The sequence below is a fragment of the Musca autumnalis genome, unplaced genomic scaffold (assembly GCF_047663935.1).
Source record: "Musca autumnalis isolate F117 unplaced genomic scaffold, ASM4766393v1 scaffold_1, whole genome shotgun sequence".
NCBI classification, from domain to species: Eukaryota; Metazoa; Arthropoda; class Insecta; order Diptera; family Muscidae; genus Musca; species Musca autumnalis.
This window is the reverse complement of record NW_027411644.1, coordinates 193,818,716-193,841,993: the sequence shown is the minus strand read 5'-3', so window position 1 is coordinate 193,841,993 and position 23,278 is coordinate 193,818,716. Positions and strand designations below refer to the sequence as shown.

Here is a 23,278-nt window from a genome sequence, read left to right as displayed (position 1 = left end):
AATTTCTAAAAACCCGTTGGTACATCTATCATAAACTCCATCAGTGGCCCGCATTCCAAATTTCAAAGTTCTAGCGGTTCGTCAAATACAAATGTACCATATTTAGTACCTTTTAGTACTTTTCGTACCGTTCCCGTATGAATTTCGAAAAACCCAGAATTATCTGACACCCTCGGACCAAGGCTGACCCAGACCCAAATTTCAAGATTCTAGCTTAAGCCGTTTCGTCTGGGCGTTGAGTCAATCACTTTACTCTTTTATTAATATAGAATTTCAAAGCCAGAAGCTGTTTTACAAGATCTGCTAAATCTTCTATTTTGGATTACAGTTTAGGGCTATATTTACCTAGATTTGTGTCATCCTTTTTTTCGGGGACAAGTTCATATTTCCTATGATATTTCCCCAAAACCCTATAAACGTCAAAAGTATTGTGTTAACTTATTTTCTTAAGGTCCGAGGCTGAGAGTCAGAAGAGCTGACCGATACGTTCTTACTTGTTGTCCGAACTGTAAGCTATTTTATCAAAAATTGCCAACGTGGGTCCATGTTTTAGTATAACCCCCGTACGACTCTACCTCCCGCTTATAGGTATTTTGATAATTTTTGTCAAAAATAGGTTAATGTTTTGGTATAGCCCCCATATAATGTAACTTCCCGTTTTTACGTATTTTAAAGATATTAGCTATATGTTTTGACCGAACTACATGTAATTTTACATTTGAGGTTCTACAAAACCTCTCCCAAAAATTGTCAACGTGGGTGCATGTTTTTGTATAGCGCCCATATAACGGTATCTCCCGATTTTAAATATTTTGAGGATTATTGCTACATTTTTTTGCGGAACTATTTCGCATTTGAAGTTCCCAGTGTTTTCCTTTTGTTATGTTTTCACCTTCTCACTTGTCCCATTAACCCATACAAATAACCTGTGACCTTAAACAGATTTATGATTTTTTAAATCATTTACCATGCAGTTATGCATAAATTCAGAAATTAACTGAAATCCTTTTTCGTTTCTCTCGTTTCGAGAGTGCTTTTACTATATTCTGTGACCCTGACCCATACAATTAACCTGTGACCTTAAACAGATTTATGATTTTTAAAATCATTTACCATGCAGCTATGCATAAATTCAGAAATTAACTGGAATCCTTTCTCGTTTCTCTCGTTTCGATGTAGTGCTTTTACTATTTTGTGTAGTCTGTGACTGTTTAATCAACAGGTTGGTGGGATTTGTTAATGCTTTATTTAACCTTTCATGCTAACCATGACAACAATAATCCAATGGACACAGGCAAGCATTCCTCCACTTACTTACGTAACTCCTGACTAGTTTTTTATTCCCTCGAGTTATGTCCGATTAACTGGCATTTGATTATGAGGCTTTTGTCATTGGCATTGCCATAACTTTGAATCTTTTAATCCATACCTGACTGGTATACTGTGGATGAAAATGTTTTTTACAAACTCTTCTCTTCGGCAGTGTTGGTAGCCAGAAAACCAACTAGTCATCAGGATTGTGTTTAACATCTCCCGTTGTCTTCCACTTAACGTGAGAAGCTGTTGCATCTGCTACAGGCAGCCAACAGATAGACAGACAAAGCTCCAAGCATGTAGTCATCTGTTATTTCTAACAAACCATATGGTCGATTCATACCACCAATCATCACCAACCATCCACCTGCTTCATTTAATAATGTCACACACACACAGACAGATACAACCGGAGGGGAAGAAAAGAATGAAGAAATAACAGAAGGACACAAGAGGATAACACTGGTAGATACATCCGACACTACAAGTAAAGCAACTAGTTGTAGCAGACCATGGGAGACAGAAAAAAACTGCAGGGACCCAAACACACACACAACCGCATGCCTTTTTCCTTCTCACCCACATAACTAGAAGAGACTCGATCATAATCAGATTACTTAACTTTATGCGCTTCGTGTCTACGGATGTCTGCTGCAAGACATTATCTATGGAGGTAGATGTGGGTGTGTGAGTGCGTTTAAATGCATGTGTGTGTGTTAGAGTGGGAAGTAAATTCGATTAAACTTGTGGCAATACTCTATCGTGTTTGTGCCACAATAAAAGTGATTCCGGCGTTTGTTAAGGATGCTGTTTAACAAAAGAATCCTCGGGAGAATCTAAGATTTTTCTCAAGCGAGAGGTGGAAAGGCCTTCTAAAGAAGATAAACAGGTCTTCTTAAAGAAAGCCGTAGAGTTTATCATGGAAGCGCGAAAGGTCTTTTCATAGAAAGGCGTCGGTCTTATTATAGAAAGCTGGCAGGTCTTAATATACAAAGCGGATAGGTCTTCTTATAGAAACCCAGTTAGCAATCTCATAGAAGGCCAATAAGTCTGCTCATGGAAGTCCAGTAAGACTTCTCATAAAAGGCCTTCTTATAGAAGGCCGGTAGGTCTTCTTATAGAATGCCGGTAGGTCTTCTTATAGAAGGCCGGTAGGTTTTCTTATAGAAGGCCGGTAGGTCTTCTTATAGAAGGCCGGTAGGTCTTTTTTTATGGAGGCCGGTAGGTCTTCTTATAGAAGGCCAGTAGGTCTTCTTATAGAAGGCCGCTAGGTCTTCTTATAAAAGGCCACTAGGTCTACTTATAGAAGCCCGCTAGGTCTAGGTCTTCTTATGGAAGGCCGCTAGGTCTTCTTATAGAAGGCCGCTAGGTCTTCTTACAGAAGGCCGCTAGGTCTTCTTATAGAAGGCCGCTAGGTCTTCTTATAGAAGGCCGCTAGGTCTTCTTATAGAAGGCCGCTAGGTCTTCTTATAGAAGGCCGCTAGGTCTTCTTATAGAAGGCCGCTAGGTCTTCTTATAGAAGGCCGGTAGGTCTTCTTATAGAATGCCGGTAGGTCTTCTTATAGAATGCCGGTAGGTCTTCTTGTAGTAGGCCGCTAGGTCTTCTTATAAAAGGCCGGTAGCTCTTCTTATAGAAGGCCGCTAGGTCTTCTTATAGAAGGCCGCTAGGTCTTCTTATAGAAGGCCGCTAGGTCTTCTTATAGAAGGCCGGTAGGTCTTCTTATAGAAGGCCGGTAGGTCTTTTTATAGAAGGCCGGTAGGTCTTCTTATAGAAGGCCAGTAGGTCTTCTTATAGAAGGCCAGTAGGTCTCCTTATAGAAGGCCAGTAGGTCTTCTTATAGAAGGCAGGTTGGTCTTCTTATAGAGGGCCGGTAGGTCTTCTTATAGAAGGCAGGTTGGTCTTCTTATAGAGGGCCGGTAGGTCTTCTTATAGAAGGCCGCTAGGTCTTCTTGTAGTAGGCCGCTAGGTCTTCTTATAGAAGGCCGCTAGGTCTTCTTATAAAAGGCCGGTAGCTCTTCTTATAGAAGGCCGGTAGGTCTTCTTATAGAAGGCCGGTAGGTCTTCTTATAGAAGGCCGGTAGGTCTTCTTATAGAAGGCCGGTAGGTCTTCTTATAGAAGGCCGGTAGGTCTTCTTATAGAAGGCCGGTAGGTCTTCTTATAGAAGGCCGCTAGGTCTTCTTATAGAAGGCCGCTAGGTCTCCTTATAGAAGGCCGGTAGGTCTTCTTATAGAAGGCCGCTAGGTCTTCTTATAGAAGGCCGCTAGGTCTCCTTATAGAAGGCCGCTAGGTCTTCTTATAAAAGGCCGCTAGGTCTTCTTATAGATGACCGTTGGGTCTTCTTATAGAAGGCCGGTAGGTCTTGTTATGGAAGGCCCTGAGGTCTTCTTATGGAAGACTGCTAGGTCTTCTTATAAATAAAAGACCTGTAGGTCTTTTTATAGAAGGTCGGTAGTTCTTCATATAGAAGGCCGCTAGGTCTTCTTATAGAAGTCCGCTAGGTCTTCTTATAGAAGGTCGCTTTGTCTTCTTATAGAAGGCCGCAGTGTTCTTATAGAAGGCCGCAAGTTCTTCTTATAGAAGGCCGCAAGGTCTTCTTATAGAAGGCCGCAAGGTCTTCTTATAGAAGGCCGCAAGGTCTTCTTATAGAAGGCCGCAAGGTCTTCTTATAGAAGGCCGCAAGGTCTTCTTATAGAAGGCCGCAAGGTCTTCTTATAGAAGACCGGTAGGTATTCTTATAGAAGGCCGATAGGTAGGTCTTCTTATAGAAGGCCGATAGGTAGGTCTTCTTATAGAACGCCGGTAGGTAGGTCTTCTTATAGAAGGCCGGTTGGTCTTCTTATAGAACGCCGGTTGGTCTTCTTATAGAAGGCCGATAGGTAGGTCTTTTTATAGAAGGCCGGTAGGTTTTCTTATAGAAGGCCGGTAGGTCTTCTTATAGAAGGCCGGTTGGTCTTCTTATAGAAGGCCGGTTGGTCTTCTTATAGAAGGCCGGTTGGTCTTCTTATAGAATGTCGGTAGTTCTTCTTACAGAGGGCCGGTAGGTCTTCTTATAGAAGGCCGGTAGGTCTTCTTATAGAAGACCGCTAGGTCTTCTTTTAGAATGTCGTTAGGTCTTCTTAAAGAAGGCCGGTATGTCTTCTTATAGAAGGCAGTTAGGTCTTCTTAAAGAAGGCCGGTATGTCTTCTTATAGAAGGCCGCTATGTCTTCTCATAGAAAGCCGGTAGGTCTTCCTATAGAAGGCCGGTACGTCTTCTTATAGAAGGCCGGTAGGTCTTCTTATAGAAGGCCGGTAGGTCTTCTTATAGAAGGTCGGTAGGTCTTCTTACGGAAGGCCAGTATGTCTTCTTATAGAATGTCGGTAGGTCTTCTTATAGAAGGCCGGTAGGTCTTCTTATAGAAGGCCGGTATGTCTTCTTATAGAAGGCCGGTGGGTCTTCTTATAGAAGGCCGGTTGGTCTTCTTATAGAATGTCGGTAGTTCTTCTTACAGAGGGCCGGTAGGTCTTCTTATAGAAGGCCGGTTGGTCTTCTTATAGAAGACCGCTAGGTCTTCTTATAGAAGACCGCTAGGTCTTCTTTTAGAATGTCGTTAGGTCTTCTTAAAGAAGGCCGGTATGTCTTCTTATAGAAGGCAGTTAGGTCTTCTTAAAGAAGGCCGGTATGTCTTCTTATAGAAGGCCGCTATGTCTTCTCATAGAAAGCCGGTACGTCTTCCTATAGAAGGCCGGTAGGTCTTCTTATAGAAGGCCGGTAGGTCTTCTTATAGAAGGTCGGTAGGTCTTCTTACGGAAGGCCAGTATGTCTTCTTATAGAATGTTGGTAGGTCTTCTTATAGAAGGCCGGTAGGTCTTCTTATAGAAGGCCGGTAGGTCTTCTTATAGAAGGCCGGTAGGTCTTCTTATAGAAGGCCGGTATGTCTTCTTATAGAAGGCCGGTTGGTCTTCTTATAGAATGTCGGTAGTTCTTCTTACAGAGGGCCGGTAGGTCTTCTTATAGAAGGCCGGTTGGTCTTCTTATAGAGGGCCGGTAGTTCTTCTCATAGAAGGCCGGTAGGTCTTCTTATAAAAGGCCGATAAGTCTTCTTCTATAAGGCCGCTAGTTCTTCTCATATAAGGCCGGTAGGTCTTCTTATAAAAGGCCGATAGGCCGCACACACAAGGCACAGAAGCTCCGCCGTACCCATTTTATGCGTCAATCTTTCTACCTCCACTTCATTGTAGATATCAACTCACCATCTCAGGCCGTAGTCAACGACATTTTTAACAGTAACTGAAATACAACGAACAACACCACCACGGTTATGTTCACCGTTCTTTTCTGTATGTCGTCGTCGTGTTTGCCGTCATCATCGTTGTCATCATCTGTATAATTTAATAGTATTTTAGTTCAGTTCATATGTTGAGTGTATTGTACTTGGTTTCCGCTAAATTTTTTTTTTTGTTTGTTCTTCTTCTTATTTGCCTCCTATTCGTTTTCTGTTGCTGCTGGTTGTTGTTTTTTCTTTTTGTGGAAATTGAGTGCGTGGTGTTGCCTTTTTTCTGCCCGGACGCCTTTAGAGCACTGATGGGCAGAAATGCTCTGCCTCACACACAAAAGTGTAAAAAATACATGAGTCTCTCGCAATTTGCCCATCAGTGCTTTAGAGACGCTTTTCTAACAATAAACTGATAAATGGCTGAATAGAAAAGTAGGCAGCCTCCTTCTTAGAGCCTTCACACAAGAGTTGCGATAAGAAGAGAAGAGCAGCGGTGAAGCCAGGCAAAAAGTTGTTGTGAGATTTAATTTTACTAATTAAATCGTACTTTGTCTCTGTTCCTTCATACTTCAGCTGTGATTAATTTCATCAAATTCGTTAGCACATAGACAAATATTTAAGAAACTACGGAGGCTGACAATGGGAAGCTGTTGCAGCTAGTCAGCAGCAGCTACTCAGCCCGCTGTCTAGCCATCCATCCATACTGGCAGCCATATGTTTCATCGACTTCATAAGAAACCACTTAAACACCTACTATGGTGTCAATTCATCTCCTCGCTATCTTTATCTCTTCCTCTTCTCACACACTCACTTTTCCCTACCTCCCATTCCAGCATGAAGAGTGCCATTGTATTGAATAATTTATGGCAAAACTTTGTTGCAAGCATTTTTTAGTGTTGAGGCAATGATAGAACTCTGATGTTTGTCACTTCAAATGTTGAATGGTGAAGAAGTTTTTTTTCGTTTTTTTTCTAGGTTTTGCAAGAACTTTATACACCATCTTAGGCATAAACAACGAGTTGAACTTTTATTGAATGCGGTCTACAATTGCAGTTTTAGGTCGATATTGTTGATTAAGACAAAAAGTAATGCCGAGCTACATATTTAATATTTTATAAACGCTGTTTTTATGGATTTAATGGAGGAATATTTAAGGACAGATAGATAGAAGAAGAATCGTTAGATACAGCCTTATGAATATTTCAGGGGGTGCTAAACAAAATGACTGATAAGCTTGGAAATTTTAAAATTGATTAATCGATTTGGTCCAAACTTTACACTGGGTTATATGGAGTGCGCCTAATAGTCTTTTTTGAAAAGACCTCCTATAAAAAGTCCCACGGTCTTCTATGTAAAGATCTATTGGTCTTTATTGAGAAGAACTTCTGAGATATCCTACTTGTCTTCTATGAGAAGACCAATGGGTATCCCTTGAAAAGAACCGCTGATCTTCTATGAGAAGACCCATGAATTTTTATGAGAAAATATACTGATCTTCTATAAGACATCAATTTGGTATCCTTTGAGAAGAACCGCCGATCTTCTATAAGAACACTTACTGGTCTTCTTTAAGAAGACCTACGGGTCTTCTTTAAGAAGGTCCACTGGTCTTCTATGAGAAGACCGGCTTGACCTTTAAGAATATACCCATGTACTTCCATGAGAAAACCTACGGGTCTTCTGTGAGAATACTCATTGGCTTTCAGGAGAACCAGGGTTTCGGAGTCGGAGTCGGAGTCTACGAGTCGGAGTCGAGCAATTTTGCTGGAGTCGGAGTCGGAGTCTGAGTCGAAAAAAATAACTCGACTCCGACTCCGGGCAAAATTTTTTCCACGATATAGAAATGTAATATTAAATTTGGAACAAGAACTTGTTTTTTAAAAATCATTATTTATTTTAAAAGAAAGGTATAATAAAATATATATGCTAATTATGTATTAGACGAAGTTAAATGACAATTCACAGGATATTTACTATCCTTTGAAGTGTAGTCAATTCATCCCTATTTTGTTGATCCAATTGATTCGTTACATTTTTGCAAACAAAAGTAAAGTTCTATGACAATCGAATTAAGATTGGACCTTTAACCTCTTTCGTCAGAAGTCTAGCTGGTCTTCTCACAAAGTTCTATTGGTATTCTCATCTTGTTTTTTATGAGAATTCATCCTTGTCTTCTATTAAAGACATTGTGGTCTCTATGGGAAATCTTACTGAATTACCCTGTGACACAAAATGCTAGTTAAGATCTGGGGAAGGAAAATTCCTTTCGGGAATGAAAGCCCCAATTGAGAACCCTAAAGGATCCCATAGCTTAAATTTCTGAGTCATGACATAATGATTTTTTTGATTGACCCCCATCAATCATTGAGAAAATATTTTAATATCTCTGTTTGGAGATATTGTTTCATCATTTTTAGATGACATGTTTTCAGTTAAATGGAATGAGGAACATTTCTGTCAAATATGCTGTCCTCCTAGCTCAGTTCGTCCATGTCCTTTTAGTTCTTGAACTCAAAAAGTAAAACAAAATTAAATGTTCTACAAAAATGTTCCACTGAAAATTATATGTAGGTTTCTTTGAAAAAACAGTCTGGTCTTCTATGAGAAGACCTACTGACCTTCTATTAGAAGACCTACTACTCTTCTGTGAGAAGACCTAGTGGTCTTCTATGAGAATACCTACTGGTTTTCTATGAAATGCTCTACTTGTCTTCTATGAGAAAATCTACTGGTCTTCTATGAAAAGTCCTACTAGTCCTCTATAAGAAGACCCATGGACTTTTACGAGAAGACCTAATGGTCTACCGGTATTCTTTGAGAAAAACTACTGGTGTTTTATGGGAAGAGCCCGGGCTTATATGAGAAGACTAACTGGTCTTCTATGAGAAGACCTAATGGTCTTATATAAGAAAAGGATAAACGATCAGACCTTAAACTGCTCCTTAACAATAATGTTGAATTTTTGTGAGTAGGTACCTTAAGAAGCTGACCAATATTGCCCAATTTCTAATTTAAGCTAAGTTTGCACAAAATATTAAAAGATTCAAAATTCGAACCAAAACCGGTTGCCCCTTTCAAGAGATATAGCTCGTACCACATTAGCGAAATTTTTTAACTCCGTGAAAGAGGTATCGGAAGGAGTGAACCTTATGACCATCACCGAACTATTATGCTATGCAAAGTATTGGTCCGACATTAGCCCGTTTTTGGAAGGTCACAACCATTTGGTCTTGGGAACGTTAATGTTCATCGTGAGTTATGGCGTTCGGTCCTCGGAAACGATCAGAGGTGTATAGTGCTAGCTGAGCAGCAGGATAGCTCTACGTTTTACATCGTCAAAGAAAACCAAATTTTCCAGCAGAGTCCACGAAATTAGGAAATAAGCATGGTGAGGTTCGTCATGCCAATCCCAGTGGCATTAGAGTGAGGGAACTGACTAAATCATCTGAAGAGTTGCAACAATGGAGCCAGAGTAAGTGAATTGTGGGCTGCAGTTACTTAAATCTCGAACCCTGGAAAGAAGGAAAATAGGAACTCTGTTACATTACGCTGACTGATTGAAAAAGGTGCGCAAACTGTATTAATTGACAGTTTGTTGAACACCCCGGGAATGACAGGTCGAAGAGAACAGTGCTACGTTGTATTAGATCTCTTCCCGCCAAAGAGGAACCACCACAATTTACAATGGACGATGTTGCATATGCCATCAGGAACGCTAAATCATCAAATTCGTTGGGCCCTGATGGAATGCCCATGTTATTGCTTAAACAGCTCGATGAGGTGGGAGTCGAGTATCTCAGCACAGTTCTCAAACTGTCGGTTGTCACCAACATCGTTCCCGAAATTTGGGAAGTGGTCCTACTACTGATGGAGAAAATACTTAAACACTACGAACCCTAAATGCCAAATTTAGTTATTTTGATATAATTCGGCCAGAAAATTTAGCTAAAACAGTCACAATACCTGAAATTGAGGGCAATAACAAAACGAAGACCCATGTTCATCATTTTTGGTGGAAAAGTTTCTACATCACTGGGAACACTAAATGTCAAATTATAGCTAATTCTGTCTGAAAATTTAGCTATAAACGTAAAAATATCTGAAATCCGGTGGAACCATAATATGGGGGTTTTACTAAAACATGGACCGATGCAGACCATCTTTGAAATTGATCTAAGTTCAGACCAAATAAACATGTGTACAAAATCTACCTCAAATATTTTGGAATACATATATCGTGATTACAACAAACGGACAGACACGGATAAATCAACTTATAATTTTACGCTGATCAAGAATATACATATATACTTTAAAGGGTCGCAAATGATTACATATTTCATACTACGGTGGAGGGTATAAAAATGTAGACACTCAAACTTAAAACAACGCAACTTCGAAAATCGAACGACGCATAGTGAAAATTTGTATTAAGTAAGCAACGACGCAACTTCGAAAACAGCGCCAAGTGAAACTGCGCAAAGCGAGGTCTTGGTGTATAATCATTTGATTCCAGATGCAGATTTCCCTTTAATGATTTCAATTTTGAGGAGAATGTGTTTTATTTCACAACTAACGAGAAGCGTTCAACAATGTTTCTATATTTTATAATTAATAGATTTTATTGTTTTTCTTTCTAAAAGTGTGACACTATTTCTTGTATTTGAAATGTTGTATGTACATATGCGTCTGTTGTTGCAGTTGTGTTTGATATTTCTAATTAAAGAAAAACCACCATTTATAAATGTGTGTATGTGTATCTTTTTGTGGCTTTTGGGTTTGTATTTTTATTTCATCCAAACAAACATTTGTTTGCACCCAAGCATATATTTATGTGCAGGATTCAAATATATGTCATGTTTGGGACTGTTGCAAACATATCTATGTTTCCTGCAAAATATGTTTGGGACATATATGTAGAGAGGACGTTTTTTCCTCCTTCCTTCCTTCCTGTACATGCCGATTAGAGGTAACATGTCGATCCTTCACTTTGGATTAACTAAGCTCAATGAAAGTCCAAAGTTGATACACGGCCTCTGTAACATATGTATGTCTTAACATATTTTGCAGCAAACATATATGTATGTTTGCAACAGTCCCAAAACATAACATGTGTTTGGGTCCTGCAAACAAATATATGTTTGGGTGCAAACAAATATTTTTTAGATGGAATATAAATAAAAACCTAAAAACACATACTCACGTTTGTAAATGGTGGTGGTTTTTCTTTTATTAGAAATACCAAACACAAAAGCAACAAAAGACGCATAGGTACAAAAAATACCAAATATAAGAAATAGTGTCATCATATTATCTTCATCGACTTTCATCACCAAAAAGATTTTTTTCGCACCCCAAACTTTGATCTTCATATTTACACGCAGTGATATTTTCCCTTAAAACGTTTTAGGAAAACGGGTTTTTGTTCTAGCGAATTGATTCCATGTGAATGACAAATTTATAAGTTTCTAATGGTATACATATAAGCTTAATCGGTTAGTTAAAACCAGTTTATACTGGAATATCCGGCTCAAAAATTAAGAAAACCGGATATTTCCTACAAGAAAATTTGTCAATAATGTGTTCGGCGTAACGAGAGCTATTTATGGTAAACATTGCAGATGCACCCCGGATGTATGTATAAGCAATAACCAATAGGTATGTCTGCATACCAATACATAAGTAATAACGAATATACAGAAAAACAAGTAAAAAAGCGTTAAGTTCGGAAGGGCAGAACTTTTTATACCGCCCACCATAAAATATTCTGAACTAAAACGGAATAATTATGACCACTGATACCTAAATAATGTAAAACAAGTAAAAAATATCAGTCGGCTTTGCCGACATAGATAAACCCTCAGCCTGTGGGGATCGAAATACTTTTTTCCCCAAAAAAAACCTTATGTATATAGGGGGTTTTCAAAATTTTGGGCGTATGAACCGACAAAAGTATGGATAGGACTAAAGCTCAAACATTTGCGGGGATAACGATAGATAGGGCTTTTTATCACACTAGCCTACGAAAAACATAATATCCCTGTAAACAGGGCCACTAGGAAAACCTTCGGTAAAAATGCCCAAAAGATCCTCGAACAGACCCTTAACCACACAAATATGTTAAACGTTTGTGTGGGTGGTACCACAAGGATTGGACAGACAGGGCCCAAATTTGAACACAAACTAAGTTCCGACAATATTTAGTGATCCAGAGTTTGGACCAAATCGGTTGCTACGTCAATGAGAAATCGCGCGTACAATTTTAGCGAACATTTTCGAACTTTTGTGGGGGAGGTACCGGAAGGAGTGGACCTATAAGCACCACCTTCAAATTTAATCTAATCTTCGAAGAAATATTACCATATCCAAAGTGTGGACGAACACAGTATTCGGTTCGAGCTCTCCAGCCACCACATATGGTGCCATAGGAGTTTTTTTACAACTTTCGGGCTGTTTTCTCAAGAAGTATGGACTTGCCCCTGAACAAACTTTTACTGTCGTAATTGAGGCAGCGAATGCAAGTTGCTTCAACAAAAATCAAAGTGATATTAAAGTGAATTTATCTAAAATTTTTTGTGGGAGGTACCCGAAGGAGTGTACAAATATAGTCCATATTCGAACCAGATCTATATCTGGTAGATATATTTGGATGTATAAAGTATGGACCAAATCGGTCAGTCCCATCAAGAGATATCGCGCGCAATGTTTCCGAACATTTTTGAGCCTGAAGGACTTGGACCGTTGTGGCTTATCTTCGAACTTAAACTAAGTTTGCACAAAATATTACGAAGACCACATTTTAGACCGAATCGGTAGATCCGTTCGACAGTTATCTTGCGCTACAACCACTACACACGGTGTCATAGGGGCTTTTTGTACCTTTCAGGCTATTTTCTCAGGAAGTATGGACTTGCCCCTGATGAACCTTATAGCGTCGTATGGGAAGCAGTGAATACAAGTTGCTACAACAAAAATCAAAGCGGTTCGAGCGCAAGTTCTAAACTGAACTTTTCCGAAATATTGTGTGGGAGGTAACCGAAGGAGTGGGCCGATGGAGTCCATATTGAAACCTCATCTAAGTCTGGTAGAAATTTCACGATGTGTACAGTATGGACCAAATCGGTTACTTCCTTTAAGAGTTATCGTGCGCACAAATTGTCCGTACATTTCTGAACTTTTGTGGGGGAGGAAGGAGTGGACCCATATAACCCATCTTTGAACTTAAACTAAGTTTGGACAAAATTTGGACCAAATCTGTTGATCCGTTCGAGAGTTATCGTGCGCTCCATTCAGCCAGACAGACAGACGGACGGACATGGCTAAATCAACTCAAAATTGTCTGAAACACATTTCGTCCAATCATACTTGGGGTCTAAAACCATTATTTCGATGAGACACATTTTGCCCGTATGAAAGTGTATACTCGTATACCACCGTTAGCATAAATTCTGAGGGTATAAAAATACATATAAAAATGCCTTCAATCGGTCTCCACCTTTATATGAGGCTGTACTAAATTGTGGACCTATGTTGATAATTTTTGGTGGAGAATTTTTGTGACCACTGTGACCAAATGTCGAATTACAGATAGTTCGATCGAAAATTGTAGCTAAAATCCTCAAAATACCGAAAATCGGGAGTTTTCGTTATATGGAGGCTATACAAAAACATGGACCTATGTTGAGGATTTTTAGTGAAAAAGTTTCGTGCCCACTGAGAACCTCAAATGTCAAATTACAGGTACAGTCGAAATCGCTTATAACGTCGGTCAAGGGACCGACGGAATTCGTCGCTATAACCGATATGTCGTTGTAAGCGATAGGGCTATAAAGGGCCCCAGAGATTTGGGACTTTTGGATATGGTCGTTATAACCGATATGACGTTATAAACGACGACGTTATAAACGATTTCGACTGTAGTTCTGTTAAAAATGTAGCTAAAATCCGTTGACGGTTTTTGGTGGAGATGTGATTATATGGGGGCTATACCAAAACATGGACCTATGTTGACGGTTTTTGTTGGAGATATTTTGTGAACTACAAAAGTCAAATTGCGGCTAGTTCGCAATTTAGCTAAAATCCCCAAAATACCGAAAATCGGGAGGTACCGTTATGTGGGGGCTATATCAAAACGTGGACCGATATAGCCCATTTTCCAACTTAACCTGCCTATGGAAAAAAGACAATCGGGTGCAAAAATATAGCACTCTAGCTCAATTATAGAGGATACAACGGAAACGGACAGACGGACGAACGACTCAGAATTTTATCCTGATCAAGAATGTACACACATATATACTTACAGGGTCGCAAATGTATATTTCAATCCTTTTTAAACTGAAAAACAAATCTAATATACCCTCCATACTATGGTGCAGGGTATAACAAAACATAGTTTTATTCTGAACCAAGTCCATGTAAATGTCAAAAATGACCATGACCGAAATCCGTACCTAAAATCATCTGAGCAAAATTTTTGTAGAATACACTATGCAACACTGAAAATGCAAACAACTTCTAGTATGCATTTTTTGAAAGTACATATTTAGACTTCAAAAACCCTACTAGGGTTTTGTCCTCTCAGGTCCAGTTCGGATTTGATGGCCTCATCTAAACCGAGCTATAACTACAGTTTTTTGCATTTATCTGACCTTTATCTCAGAAACGATTAGGAAATTGACCATGCTGTCTTTGGCAGTATTGTAGCCCTAAACTACTAGAACTTATCTTTTGAACAGACCACATAAGAAAACCTCAATCTAGGGCATCAAAATATAGAAAATTTTACATAATTGCTGAAATTCTGGTCAGTATCGGCTAAACTATTGGGAGTTGAACCAAGTAACCTGTTGCAAAAATCTTCCAAATAAAGTTCTCAACAATTCTTTAGAACATTCTGAAACTCTAAAATGCTTACATCATGTTGTTTCAGCGGTATTTTGCATCACATCTTTTACAACACGTATTTCAACCACGGTTCACACCACACACTCACATTCTCGCATTTCGAATTTCACTACACTATTGACATTTTTATTAAATCGTCGTTGAAAAATGTACTGAAAACAAGGGCATAGATGCATTTTACAACAATGACATGTTCTGAAGAGTTGTGTATTACATTCCAGGGAATATTTTTCCAAACGAAAATATTCAGAAAAAAACTAACGGTTTTGTAGATACGGTGCGAAATTTATAAAAATTTTGGAATTTTAGCATATATTTTGAAATTTGTAGTTTTTCGAGTTCATTAATTCTCCAAATATTTTATTCTTGTCCTTATCTAGAAATTTGCTTCAGAGGTCAGAAGAAGATTCGCATTGGTTTTAGAGTTATAGCCCCGAATTTCTTTAAAAACTCAATATTTGACCATGTTTAGATGGGGCCATAAAATCCGAGCTGGATCTGACACAACAAAACCCAACTAGGGTTTCTTGTCGTTTGGGTCTGTACCTTCAAAAAATCCTCAGTTCGAATTGTTTGTACAATATCACCTTAAAAATGTTGCACAGTGATATTTGAATTTTGAAATATTGCATCTTTTGGTACTTTTACTACAGTTCAAGTTATAAAGGGCGTAAGGGACATGAAGGGAAATGAGTTAAAGGAACGAAATGTTCTACAAAAAGATTCGCCAATCGTTTGACTGAAGACATGTAATCTCAAAATGAAGCTACGATAGTGCCAAACAGAGATATGAAACTATTTTCCCAAGTATTATAGGGGAAATGTCAAAAAATTCATGATGCGATATCTCAGAAACTTGACCTATGGGAAAAATGTTCCTTTAGGTTCTTAATATACACACCAAGGGCTTTCATCTCCAAAAGGAATTTTCCATCCCGCAGACTTTGAGTTCCATTTTGTGTCACAGTGTAATTTGTTGCCATAAAAAAACAATTAATACGTCTAAAGTCATGTTTATATTATAGCCTTTTGCAGGATTAACCTTCTTAATGAGGATTTATTTGACATATACGCAAGGGAATTGACATTTGAAACCCAATGGGTTTGTTAAATTGGGATATACAGTTTGTCAAGTAATTGTTTTCAAACCAAGAAAACTAAAATTTTTCTGTATTAATATATGAAAAATGACTGATAATTGGGATACAAATGTCGGGATTTTTGCAAAAAATAGTTGGTAGACTTATTAAAGACAAGATAGGATGTATAAATAAAAAGTTGACCCACGTAGTCCAACCAAAAATAACGAAAGTCCATAACTACATATAGTTCAAGCTGTCAAATAAATGTTTTCGAAATTTAATGGAGGTTCCAAAATAACCCACATTTTTGGTAAATTCTTGAAAATCATGAAATTTTATGAATGTTATTCTTAAGAAGGGTTAACTACTAACAAGTATCAACAATATTAGGCATAGAATATCCCTACTAGGAGGGTTACCATATGGACCAAGGGAGTACCAGGTCATATTACATGTAAACAGGGTTCTAAAGGTCTTAAACCGGGAATATCTGAAAACTAATGCGTTTTATGAGTTTTTTAGTTCAAAAGGATGGACTGCCACCAATTACAATAAATATTACCTACAGAATAATTAGATCAGGGGGGTTGCCAGATCTACTAAAAGGTGACAGGTTATATAAACAGTAAACGAGGCCACCTGGATCCATAACCAGGGCTTAAAATTTGTTTATTTAACTCAAATTGAATTAAGGGATAAGGGAATTCTCCAACATAAACCAAAATACGACATAAAAGTACAAAAATCGCTTAGAAATGCATATATAAGATATAGTCAGTCTATGCTGATTTTTAATAGACCTCCGATTTCAATTGTTTATAGCGAGTTCAGAGGAATTCTCTAAGTTTTTTGCTTCCATGCTAACACTGAAGCATTATTTACCCATCAATATAATTTTCCCCTTAAAAATTTACTACAGTAGTACTGCGGAGTACGCGAAATGTGTCCAATAGGTCGAAGTATGCATTTCTGAAAATTGTCAAAACCTTTACCCCATATATTTCTAAGCAATATTGGTCTCCTACTGCAATATTTCCGATTGTTTAGTGAAATGCCATTATCTCTTAATTAATTTTAATTAAAAAAACAAACTTCGGTGCCCTGTTTCGTTTCCCATGTGGCCTCGTTCACTGTTTATATAACATGGTACCTTTTTAGTCGATCTGGCAACCCTTCTGATCAAATTATGCTGTATGTAATATTTATTGTATTTGATGGCAGTCCATTCTCGTGAACTAAAAAACTCATAAAACGCCTTAGTTTTCAGATATTCCCGGTTTAAGACCTATACGACCCTGTTTACATGTAATATGACCTGGTACTCCCTTGGTCCATATGGTAACCCTCCTAGTAGAGATATTCTATGCCTAATACTGTTGATACTTGTTAGTAGTTAACATTTTTTAAGAATAACATTCATAAAATGTCATGATTTTCAAGAATTTACCAAAAATATGGGATATTTCGGAACTTCACTACATTTCGAAAACATTTATTTGACAACTTGCATTATATGTAGTTATTGGTTTTCGTTACTTTTTGTTGGACTACATGGGTTAATTTTTTAATTATTCGTCCTAGCTTGTCTTGAATAAGTCGACCAACTATTTTTTGGAAAAAACCCGACATTTTTATCACAACTATCAGTAATTTTTCATAAATTAATACAGAAAAATGTTAGTTTTCTTGGTTCGAAAACAATTACTTGACAAACTGTATATATATACGTACTATAACTCTATATAAACAAAATATGTCCATATTTATATTAGGCAATTTTCCTTGCGGCAATGGTCAGTTTGATGGAGAGAGAGGTGAGGCATATGGTAACCCTTTGCCTCTCAACACCCTCCCTCATCGACAAACTGAAAATTGCCGCAAGGAAAATTGACTTATGTAAATATGGACTATATATTTTTTATTTCTTAAATTTTGTCAACATCATGGTACAAATACACAGGTAGCCGCATCGGCAATTGTTGGTAACATAAGGTGTCAGAATATGACATCAATTCAATGCAGTTGACACATTATGTTACCATCAGCTGGCATGATAATGCTACCTGTATTATTGTACCATGGTCAACATAAAACCTTTCCATTACAATTGTAAAATGTCAAAGTGCATTAAAATGTCAACAATTTTCTTGTTGATTATTTTATTTACATTGTAACAGCTTTTGCACTAATACATGGAAAAAGTTATCCTGAAACCTTGAGTCAAAGGGGGAAAACCACATGTCATCATGAGGGAAAAAAAGCAGCAACAAAATATCAACAAACAAAAACTCATATACACACACGAACATACAAGTACAGACACACACAGAATAAAAATGACACACTCATTTACATTGACACATTCAAATTGCATGGCAAGAAATGAGAGATGACAATCTTTACTCATCACTGACTGACTGACTCAACAGCTTCAACCGTCAACCAACCATCCATCCATCCAACCATCTATGAATGGTCATTATGAAGAATGCAAAAAAAACGTTCAAGAGTTGAACACACAACACGTGTAATAGTATCCAAGAGTGAGTGTGTTTGGTTTTTCCTGTGGCCCTAAATTACAATGTGGGAGTTTTTTTTGTTGCTTTTGCAATGCCATTTTCACATCCCGCCCCCCTTTACATTCATTCATTTGTTTCTTCCCCTATTTTTACTTTATTTTATTTACATACCTGTTGCAGTGAAGGCATTGTTTTGAATAGAAAATACAATTTCCACACACAGAGATTATTTTTTCCTGTTCCCAGTATTCCTTAGTTGTGGTTGTTGTTGTTGGTGGTGATGGATGTTGTTGTTACTTCGTGGTTGTCGTTCTGGTTCTCTGTTTGAGATTCAAAAGCCAAAGTCAATTTGTTCGTAACGTTCACTCACTCAGTCGGTGGGTTGGCGGCCGGTATGCCAAGCTTAACTCTCGATTTGTTTGTTTGCAAAATATTGTCCTTGTTTTTGTTGTTGCTGTTACTGACTGCTATCTTAGTCAAGGTGTCAATGGAGGAGTTGTACACGGCCACAATACAAACCAAAACTATGGCACACAGACACACACACACAGGCACAAAACAATACGAGTATTGGCAAAAGGAAAACACGAACCGGCTTTTAGTCGTTAACACGAAGCCAAAAACAAACAAACAAACACAAGGAAGAGAGCTCTTTCGTATACAAACAACCGGAAACATGCACACAATGTTGGGAGAGAGACAGAAATTTGTTTTGTTTTCTTGTGTCTCAGAGATTAATAGACCAATGTTTGAGAGAGAGCACGGAGAGCCTAAAAGCACGCACCCAAAATACACCACGTTGTATTCGGGAAAATCAACTGTTTTTCCTCAGACACTCAGAGCACCAACAATAATGACAAATGTGTGGACATGGGAGCGTATGTGTGCACGTGTCCTTTGCAGATTTCCATCAACAGCACAGCAGTGAGTGGCTGGATCTCTCCCTTACCGTGGCAAATGTACGTGTGTTTGTGTTTTGTGTTATAAAAGAAAACTTCCGCTTCCGCAAATATAAAATGTTGTCCGAGAAGGCGCCACAAAAATCTGTTCTACAACCAACAAAAGCGCTGTAAAACGTTTACAACATGTCGCAGTTGCACACGTCCTCGTCGTCGTCGTTTCTCGGCTCGGCTGTAGTATAATAAACAACAAGCAATGCCGGTTTTTGTTTGACAACTTCTTTTTTTAGTTTGCTTTTGGGAAGTAGAGTTACGGTTCTGTTGATAGTTGTATTGTAAAAATAGTTGTTGTTGTTGCTGTAGTAGTTTTTGTAGCAGCAAATATTTCGTTTAGTTGTGCTTTAGTGGTTTCATCATTGAGGAACATTTATTATTTATTTATGTACACACGTCGTCGTCTTTGGTCGACTCTCTGTGTGTAAGCCCTAGCCTCACCTCTCACCTCTGTGGTTGTTTCCTATGCCACCAGATGATGATGTTGCTGCTCCGTTCTGGTTTTTCCTTCAATGTGTGTTTGTAGAACAGTGTGTAGGTCTTGACTTTGTGTTCTTCTTGGCTTACTCTTGTTGCCACCGCACACCGTCACCACTGACTCTGACTGGTAGCTGAGGGTACTTCTGTTGCTCTTGTGGTGCCTTTTCTGGTGCACTGTTGAATGATGCAAATTTTATGCCTTGTTTTGATATCTTGCCACACACAATAATTTTGATTTTTCGCACATAATACGAAATCCTGTTGAAATGTTCCTTCGTGCCTGCTGCTGGTGTTGCTGTAAATAAAAGCCAAAAAGCAAAACAGAAAAAACAACATCATTTTATGGAGTGAGTGAAGTGGAAATAAGAAGAACACAAAAATGAAAAAAAAATGAATAAACTATTACAACACTAAACAATAAAAATGAATATATTTTTGTACCCTACATGCAGAGGTACATAACATTTATATAAGGGATTGAATTGAAAATACTGCCCAAGTTCAGCTTAATTTTTTATGGTTTTTCAGTACCCTTGACCTTATGGCTAAAGAGGATATCTACACTTTGAAATCAGAAAATTGTGCCTCATTGACATAATGATTTTATACTCCAAACATGTTACACGGTACTCTTGAACCAACTTTCAATGAAAGGAGCTTACAGCTGGGAAGTTTTTGTGGATTCTCAAACTACAATGTTCCTAGATGAGAAAAATGAAAAAAAAAAATGCCGGAGCGCATTTTAAATAAATCGCGATCAAAGTTAACATTTTTAGGGTTTTTTAGTTTTCACGATTTTGCTGGTAAACATCAAGCCCTATCAAAATGGAACTAATTTAGTACATTTAGTAGCAATGAAAATTCTCTACAAGATTGTCCTTCACGATACATTCGTAGGTTTTACCATTTTTGAGATATAGAAGTTCAAATTGGGACAATTCACTGATTATCACCTTATAAAACAATGTCATAGGGTCGTGGGTTCGATTCCCCGGCCAGGCAACATCAAACACTTGTCAACGGTGGCAAAATACCCCTCAGTAATGTTGGCGACGTTTCCTGAGTATTCCAGCCATGTAAAACTTCTCTACAAAAGTGGTAGATAAACTGTGGCGATAAACTGTAGGTCCCACATCATTGAGCTAATATGAATCGGGGTGCACTGATATGAGAGAAGTCTCCCTTGTCCGTTATGGGATGTTTGTTGAACAATTATTATTATTAAAACAATGTCATGACTGCAATTTCCCAACTTAAACGTATATATCTCAAAAACGGAACAAAAAAAATCAAGCCAATCTCAAGTCCCATTTCGATAAGATTTACCGTTTTCAAGCAAATCGTGAAAACAAAACAAACCTAACAAGTAAAAAAGTTAAGTTCGGCCGGGCCGAACTTTTTATACCCTAAAATAAAATATAAAATATTCTGATACTAAATATGGAATATTATTTTCTTTCTTGTCCACAATTTTAGTTGGAAATATTTTGTGCTCATGGATACCTAAAATGCATTAAAAATGTCTATATCAAAATACAGAAAATCGAGAGGTAACATTATATGGGGGCTATTCCAAAACATGGGTCTATGTCGACAGTTTTTGGTGGATATGTTTCGTGATCTCTAGGAAACTCAACTGTCAAATTACAGGTAGTTCGGTCAAAAATTGTAGCTAACATCCAAAAATTCTCAAAATACCGAAAATCGGGAGGTACCGTTATATGGGGGCTATACTTAAACATGGACCTAAGTTGACGATTTTGGTGGAGATGTTTTGTGGCCACTGGGAACCTCAAATGTAAAATTGCAGGAAGTTCTGTCAAATAATGTAGCTAAGATCCCCAAATTACCCAAAATCGAAAAGTACCGTTATATGGGGCCTGTACTAAAACATGGACCTATGTTGACGGAGATATTTTGTGACCACTGGGAACCTTAAATGTAAAATTGCAGGTAGTTCGGTCAAATAATGTAGCTAAAATCCCCAAAATACCGAAAATCGGGAGGTACCGTTATATGGGGCCTATGCTAAAACATCGACCAGTGTTGACGGGTTTTGGTGGAGATTTTTTGTGACCACTGGGAACCTCAAATGTAAAATTGCAGGCAGTTCGGTCAAATAATGTAGCTAAAATTCTCAAAATACCGAAAATCGGGAGGTACCGTTGTATGGGGGCTATACCCAAACATGTACATGTACCCCATATCTTTTGGAATATACGTTTGTTGGTCATTAGGAACCCTAAATGTCAATATATAGCGGTTTGAAAATGTGACTAAAAAAAGCAAAATACCTGAAATCGGGCGGTACAGTGACCTGCCTGCAAACAAAAGACGCATCTTCCCAACATTTCAGCGTCCTATCTCTGTTTTTGTGGATGCTAGAGTGATTACCACAGACGGACGGACGGACACAGTTCGACTCAGAATCTTACGCTGATCAAGAATGTATATACCCAGCAAAATTTGAAGGAAGGGGTTCCATGCGATGACGTGATTTCATGGCATCTTTTGAATTGGTTCAAACGTAGTCGTGAAAGATCCTATCTTTTCATTGTCATTTGAACCAATGCAAAGGAAGTCGTGAAAGATCCGATCTTTTCATCAGCAAATTAGCCCATTCCATCGATCCAATAGATATGAATTTTGTGGATTTATTTATACAATTTTTTCTAAATATATAAATTAATTATTTACAATAGGGTTGATGTTGTCGGAGACTCGAAATCACAACCAACGTTGTTAAAACTCTCGTCGTAATGATAATGTCATTGCAAAGGGTTGGTGAAAATGACATGCTAAAGCATTGCTGTAAATGACATGCTTTGGATCCAAAAATGAATAGCATCTTTTGGGGTCCACGCTCATATAAAATTCATCGATGAAGATGCTAAAAAGATGACATGCCAGCTCACTTGCACCCATGATTGAATGGCATCTTTGGCATCGAAAATTTTGCTGGGTACTTTATAGGGTCGCAAATGATTATTTCAATGCGTTACAAACGGAAAAACAAACTTAATATACCCTCCATACTATGGTGGAGGGTATAAAAATGCGACCTGAATTTCTATATCTTAAAAATGGTAAAACCTAGAAACAATTCATTACGGTCAATCCTCTAGAGAATTTTCACAGCTACAACATTTTCTTTAGCCCCATTTCGATAGGACTTGCGGTTTCCAAGCAAAATTGTGCAAACCTAAAAAAAATTGAGCTTTGATCGCGATTTATTTAAAAAGCGCTTCGGCGTTTTTTTTTTTTGTTTTTTGGTTTTTCTCATCTATGAACATTGTAGTTTCAGAATCCGCAAAATATTCGCAGGTGTAAGCTCCTTTCATTTAAAGTTGCATCAGGAGCACCGTGGTTAAGTTTCAGAAAATTTAAGGTCGACCGAGCTTTGTCTGACTGGCTGGTGCGCACCATAACATCGAAGCAACTAAACAATTTTACCCAAACTTAGTCGTGATAAATGTAGATCATGTTCGGTACTGCTTTTCATAACTTCCCACAAAAGTTCAAACATTTTTGAATATGCCGATTTCAAGGACTTGCTGTTCCAGAATAGTTTTGAAATGTTTACCGTGCGCAGTTCTTTTGGTCCTAATGATATAACGTGTTCATGGACAAGTCCTTACATCCTGAAATAATGACACAAAAATATAAAAGTCCTGCGACCATCAACTAAAATTGCTAATGATCTCAATAACTTATTGAATATCCAATTTGGCGAAACTTTGCACATCGTGTTGTTATATGTTTAGCC

General features: G+C 38.1%; 1 protein-coding gene across 3 annotated transcripts in view; it reads right to left on the bottom strand.

Moving 5' to 3' along the window:
- The window catches only part of orb (polyadenylation element binding protein orb), a 280,777-nt gene that overhangs the window by 196,729 nt on the left and 60,770 nt on the right, over positions 1 to 23,278 (bottom strand). For all 3 annotated transcript variants that reach the window (XM_073959423.1, XM_073959425.1, XM_073959422.1), the window contains one exon: positions 18,251 to 19,807. In XM_073959423.1, coding sequence (XP_073815524.1) covers positions 18,251 to 18,268 — 18 coding nt within the window. In that variant the 5' untranslated portion in view covers positions 18,269 to 19,807. The remainder of the gene's footprint in view (positions 1 to 18,250; positions 19,808 to 23,278) is intronic.